Source organism: Grammomys surdaster, unplaced genomic scaffold (assembly GCF_004785775.1).
Source record: "Grammomys surdaster isolate TR1022 unplaced genomic scaffold, NIH_TR_1.0 238, whole genome shotgun sequence".
NCBI lineage: Eukaryota > Metazoa > Chordata > Mammalia > Rodentia > Muridae > Grammomys > Grammomys surdaster.
The window spans coordinates 2,844,230-2,850,513 of NW_021604683.1; the positions used below are offsets into that span (position 1 = coordinate 2,844,230).

Sequence of the window (6,284 nt, forward strand, 5' to 3'; positions counted from 1 at the left end):
AAATGCCCTTACTTGGTCCTACTGTCCTCCACGTGCCTCCTCCCCTAAGCTGTCCTTTCTGAGACTTCAGGCTTTCAGATGAGCACCTGGGAGAATTTGCTCTACTTTCGGACAGGCTTATCCTTTTTAGCTTAAGAAACTTTCAGCCTTTGTTTGGGCTGTACCCCGGCAAGCTTAGGTCCCAGTTCAATGCTGAGGCAATACAATCAGCATTTGGCTTCCTGGTGTAGGACAGCTCTCAAGGTCTGGTGGCTGATGAGGTCAGTTTCACCCTGCATCCACAGAGAACACACTAACATAAGCTGGAGCCCCAGAATAGTGGAAGAGTGTATCGTATCAGCCTGGAGGAGGAGTGCCTGTCTGCTGTGCTCCAGCCATGGGACAGGGCCATGGTGGGAGGGCTCTGCCCATCAGTTCTGGCAAGACACTCCGATGGATGGGACCCTGGTTTCCCCACCTCTGTGCCCCATGTGTTCTTCTTTGCATGGGTCTTCTTCCTTCCTTCCTTGGGCTGCCCAGAACAAATAATGAGGGCCCAGGAAGTATTTTGGGCAGGAAGGGACAGACTCAGGGAATTGTGTCCCTTTCTGCTTCAGGGTCTGGGGTGATGGAATGTACTACAGGCAGTAGACAACTGGACCTTCCTTTCCATTCTGCTGTTCAGATAAGCCCCTCGGTTGCTCTGGCCCAAGCAAGTGTACAGCTAGCTCATCTGGTGGTTTATGATCAGTGGGCAGGATGAGGATGGGAGGCAGGAGGAAGGGCAGTGGTGGGGTTCTTGGTAGCTATATTAAGGACTTGGTTCACTGGCTTCCGCCTGAAGAGGAGAACGCTCAAATTTAGCAGCAGTAACCACTCCCAGTGACGGACCTACAGCCTTCTTCACCTCAGTCAGCTCCTTAGTTAAGATACAGAATAAGAGAGCTGGAGAAACGGCTCGGCTTGGTGGTTAGGAGCACTTGCTGTCTCTTCAGATGATCTGTTCAGTTCTCAGCATTCACAAGATGGTTCCCAACACCTGCAACCCCAGTGCCAGGGGATCAATCCAGAGGCACCAGGCACACATGTGACACACACACACACACACACACACACACACACACACACACGTGCAGGCAAAGCACTCATGCAGATAAAATACATAAATTAAAAAATGAAAAGCAAAAGGAAGCCAGGTGTGGTGGCTCATGCCTTTAATCCCAGCACTCAGGAGGCAGAGGCAGGCAGGTCTCTGTGAGTTTGAGGCCAGCCTGGTCTACATAATGAGTTCCAGGACACCCAGAGCTACATAGTAAGACCCTGTCTTAAAATAACAGAACAAAACAAATGAAAGAAAGAGAGAGAGAGAGAGAGAAAGAGAGAGAGAGAGAGAGAGAGAGAGAGAGCGCAGAGAAACTGACATGGAAGGGAATCTCATGTCTACCTGCCTCTCTCTCCTGAGTTCCCTTCCTCTCCATCCAAAGGGGATGCCATTTGCCTTGTGCCTTGCACTGTGGCTGTCTCCAGGAAGCTTCCCTAGGTTGGTGAGTACCCTGTACCACCTCAAAGGTGCATGAGCTATGGATGTGATCATAGATACCTCTCTCATCACAGAAGGGGAAACTGAGGCTAGGACAAACAGAGCTCCTAGGAACAGCACTGGGGTGAGGTCATGGTGCTCAGAACTTGTGCAAAGCCTCACACAGCTGCCATGGTCTGCTCTGCATCTGTGCACACTTGGTGTGTGGGTGCTTGGAGATACTCACACGGCGCCACCTGTGTCAGGGTCTCTAGTCCCCTCCTTCTCCTGACCCCAGTATCTGGGGTATGATAATAGACACCTAGGCAGCTGGCTTTGCCTTCCACAGATACATGGGTGGTGAGGTACGCCTGCTCAGAGCTAGTGGCAGGAGCATGTCTTGCCTTTGCCCCTGTGATGCTTGCAAATGCGACTACCCCTTGATTTACTACTTCTAACCAGGGTCCACTGCCTCTCCCTCAAGCTGAACTGGATGGAAGGATTGAGGGTCCACAGGAGACAGGTTAGGGGTGGCCTTCATGTTTGGATGACCCCCTTGATCCCTTGCTTCTTGGTTTCCTCACTGCGGGGTGGAAACCTGGGAAGGCCAGGAGGCAGCCAATGGCAATAAGGCCTGTGGAAATGTGGCCTACAGAATACCTCTGCCTTCTCCTGCCTGCACCAGGGCCCTAGAACTGACCTGCAGGCCTTGGGCAGAGTCATCACCAGCTGGCATAATCTGGCATGAAGAGGATGCTACAAATAGGGCTGTGGCCAACTACTGGGATGATGGCTGAGCCAGGCCACAAGGCCACATGTCCCCCAATTCCAACAGTGTCTCTGTGCAGGTCTGCCTACTAGCAAACGCCTTAGTACACAGATTGCCAGAACAAGGCCCTTTACTGCCCGGTCTGGAAACACACAAATAAATACAGAAGTCTGTGATGATGGCCTGAGGGATGCGTTTGCCTCAGGGCGGTGTCCTGGTACGGTGCTCAACCTGTACACTGGTCTCCAGCAATCCTGCATCCGTAAGCAAGAAGGTGCTCTCTCAGCCGTACAGAGTCAAACATGGGAAACGAAGACCTCGAGGGCCCAGAGGCCCTGTTTCTTATTGCCTGCCTGGAGTATGTTTGTTTCACTTGGATCAGATTTTACTGTGGGATGCTGTGAACCTTTGCCAGCTGCTACAAACTGTAAATTTTGACCATCGATGTCAAGAGCTGAATTCAAGTAATTGGTGGGTATCTCCAGTCATCTTGGCTGCAGAGAGGTCCGTGAAAGGTCTGGGGAGTCCATTTCTACCCCAGCTGAGGCTCCAACCCTTCATCCACCAGCCTGCTTCTCTCTCTAGGCAATCAGCACAGAAAATTTCCCCAGCACAGTGGTGAGGGACCTCTGGGGCTGCTGGTTCAGGAACTAACTTCTGTTCCTGGAATGTACTGTGGTGACAGTTTCTTGAGCACCTAGGCCAAGGCTAGGGCACACCAGGCCTCCTGACGTAGGACCCCACTGAGACCAGCCTGGGGGCTCAGGGATGAGGAGGTGAAGGCGAAGTCTTCAGGTTCAAACTTGAACTCCAAATGGCTGGAGGCCAGGGATTCGTCCACTGGGCTGGAGGCCTGCAGAGGGGATGGACAGAGTATGGAGGAGTCTACCACCTCTCTGGGACTGGGAGGCATGGCATAGGGTGATTTGCTCCAAGGACTCCTCGGTCTAGAATGAACACAAAGTCCACTGAGGAGCAGGACTACGAAGACCGGCAGGGCCCTGGACCATGCCACACACAGTTCTGAGGAAGAGGCCACCATATTGGTGGTTGAGGGCCATGTGTACAGTGAAGCTCTGAGAGGGGTATTGGGGGCTTTGATGGGATTGAAGTTGGTGAAGAGCCAAGGTTCTCCAGAGAAGTGCGAGGATCTATCTCTTACACTCCCCTGCCTCATCCTCCTTACCTGGGAGGTGATAGTGGGTCCAGCACATACTGGAGATGCCAGACTGGATTCTGCCTTCAAAGTGGTGGCTGAGCTCTCGGTGTTGAGGAGAGTGGGAGAAGAGGCTCTGGTGTTCGCTGTGGATCCTGGGAGGGAAGGGGGGAACATTTACAGAAGGTGTCACATCTGACCATATTTCCCATGTGGTTAATTCTCCTGTCCTTGTCCAGAGAGGTTCAGAGACTTCTTAAAGTCACACATCACTGAATGCTGGAGGGTCAGGTATAGCTTCATCCACCCCACATCTGTCCATGTGTCCCTTTCCCAGCAAGGCTAAGGACATCCATCAGGGGCTGCATTAGACAGAGACTTGGAGGCCTGGGAATGACCCCTCCAGCTTCCTGCTTACCTGAGGAGCCCTTGATTTTGGCAGGGTTCTTCGGCTTCCGTTTTCTTGTCTGGATACTCTCCTTTTTCATTGCTAGTGGCCTTGGCACCTGCCAGGGACAGCAAGAGTAGGTGGCTGCTCCTTGTCCCTGCTCACCCCTGGGTCCTTGAACAGTCACCTTCCTGAACTACCCTGGAGAGCCAGTCCCCTCTTAGATGCTGAGCTGACCTGCAGCTCCACCTTTGGGTACCATCCCATCTGCCTGAGAGCCAAGAAGCAGGGGTGGAGTGCAGAGAGGGCAAGATTTGGGTGTCCAGCATTTATCCTAGGCTGAAAAACCCCGGGGAGCTCCCTGAGCTCCCTCAGTGGGCAGGTCTGTACAGCAGATGTGGAGGCAAGAGCTTGGTCTCCCAGAAGAGTGGGTATGCAGACAGCCAACATATGTGGAACATTCCCAGAACATGTTCAAGCCAGGGGCCGAGGGCCATCCTGTGTCGCTGGCGAGGAGGAGCAACCACGTGACTCTAGACTGAGGCAGCAACTCACCCCATGGAGCTTCATGTAGAGGCCACAGGCATTGCACACTGGTTCGCCCTCTGCATTGCGCCTCCAGAGCGTGGTGGTGGCAGTGTGGCAGTTGGAGCAGCAAAGGCCAGATCGACGGGATGAAGACTGTGGGGCAAGCAAGCTGGGGTGAGCCCAGAACTCAGACTTGGGGGCCTCTGGTGAAGTAAATGACAACTAAGAGGATGGATGGAAGTTAGACTCAGCAGTCACCAGCTGCCAGGTCATGGGCCATTCTGGTTGAGTGAGATGCTTGGGTACTAAAGGCTTGAGGCCTGCTGTGGACCTATCTGGCAGGACATGATGTCCTTTGCTACACAAGCTTTGACTCTTTGGCCTTCTTGTCCCAGGACCAATCCCTTTACTTCTGGGCATTTCCCATCACTGAGATTTAAAAGACCTTTCGGGGTCTAGTTGTGGGGTTCTAAGTCCAGGAAGGCCTAGTGTAGAAATACAGCGATTGATTGTTGATCAACAGCCAGGTTGATCTAATCTGGCACCTCTGTGGAGGATCAGTGCCCTGAAGGCCACAGAGTCCCAAAGAGGTCAGGCCCAAAGGCTAACTCTCAGGATCCTGCTGGCCCTCTTGCACACCCATCTCCCAAGAGCTCAGAACATACATCGACAACACCCCACACACCCCACAGCATCCCTAGTACCCACAGAGTATTGGGTACAGAGTAGAGGGTACAGGGTCCTATCTGTCAGGTGTCACCTTCGCTGTGCTCAGTGCCTAGAGTTCCTGCTCTCACACGCTTGAATCCCACTGGAGACCCCAGACTTTCCTGTGTTTGGGGAACTTGGGTCCTGATCTAGAGAGGAATCTGGGCACAAGAATCTGGGTCTAACTAATGAAGTTGGCAGGGAGTAAGGAATGGGCTTCCTGTGCAGTATTTGGGGAATCATCCCAGTGGACGATGTCTTCACCAAGCTCAGTGTCTCCTGAGCTGTCTGAGACATGAACCTTTCCTGCACTGCTCACAGTGCAGTGTGTGATGGGATCTTGTCCGTACTATTGAAAGCTCTATGGAAACACCTGGATCCTGAGACCTTCCCGAACTCCACAGCCTAGTCTTGCTGTAACACTACTGTTATCAGACTGTATTATTCTGTCTCCACTTTGGACAGTACCTCTCGGACAGTACATCTGACCCCCACCCCCCATCTGTCCCTTTTATGGTTCAGGGCTGGAAATTTAACTACAATTCTAGAACATCAGCCCAAAGGGAGGGTTTTGTATAAGTATGACCTCAGCATTACTTGGAATATGACTAGTAAGATATCCATGTTTATCTGGAAGTCACAATTAGGTGCCCGGGACTTTGCAGCTGCCAGTTCCTCCTGGACCTTTAGACTCAGGGGAGCCCTGGCCTCTGGCCTCTCTTCTTCCATGAACCAGATAGGAACTATGGGAACCTTCTGAGACATGGCAGGTAAGAAGCAAAAGTATGTGTCCTATGTGTAGACCATACACAGGAAGAAAGGTGCACCAGATCTACACATGCCCAGAAGTGCAAGAGAAAAGTCCGGAAACCATGTTGGGATCTTTTGTGGTAATTTTATAAAATTAAAAATGTAGGGAAACGTAACATCCTGAGAGATGTTCGACTTTCCTTCAAACTTCACAACTGTCAGTCACTGCCTTGAAGGGAACTGGAAGCTCAGAAATGTCAAGGGACCACAGGAAATCGAGGAGCCAGGTGGACCGAACCTTCTCTGTTGAGCACTTTGGCACATGTCCATCTGCCACACCCCAATGCCACCTCACCTCCCGCCCCTCCAGCCTCCATCTGTCCTTCCTCCCTGTCTGTGGCGGCAGCCTGGCCAATAGGCAGCCTCTCCTGGATGCACTTTATTTATTTATTTATTTATTTATTTATTTATTTATTTATTTATTTAT

The 6,284-nt window shown here is 51.9% G+C and overlaps 1 protein-coding gene across 1 annotated transcript in view; it reads right to left on the reverse strand.

Moving 5' to 3' along the window:
- Positions 1–2,383: 2,383 nt before the first annotated feature.
- The window catches only part of Gata5 (GATA binding protein 5), an 8,178-nt gene continuing 4,277 nt past the window's right edge, over positions 2,384–6,284 (reverse strand). The window contains exons 3-6 of the mRNA XM_028774157.1: positions 4,367–4,492; positions 3,842–3,929; positions 3,454–3,578; positions 2,384–3,120 (exon numbers count right to left, since the gene is read on the reverse strand). Of these exons, the coding sequence (XP_028629990.1) occupies positions 2,965–3,120; positions 3,454–3,578; positions 3,842–3,929; positions 4,367–4,492 (495 nt within the window). The 3' untranslated portion in view covers positions 2,384–2,964. The remainder of the gene's footprint in view (positions 3,121–3,453; positions 3,579–3,841; positions 3,930–4,366; positions 4,493–6,284) is intronic.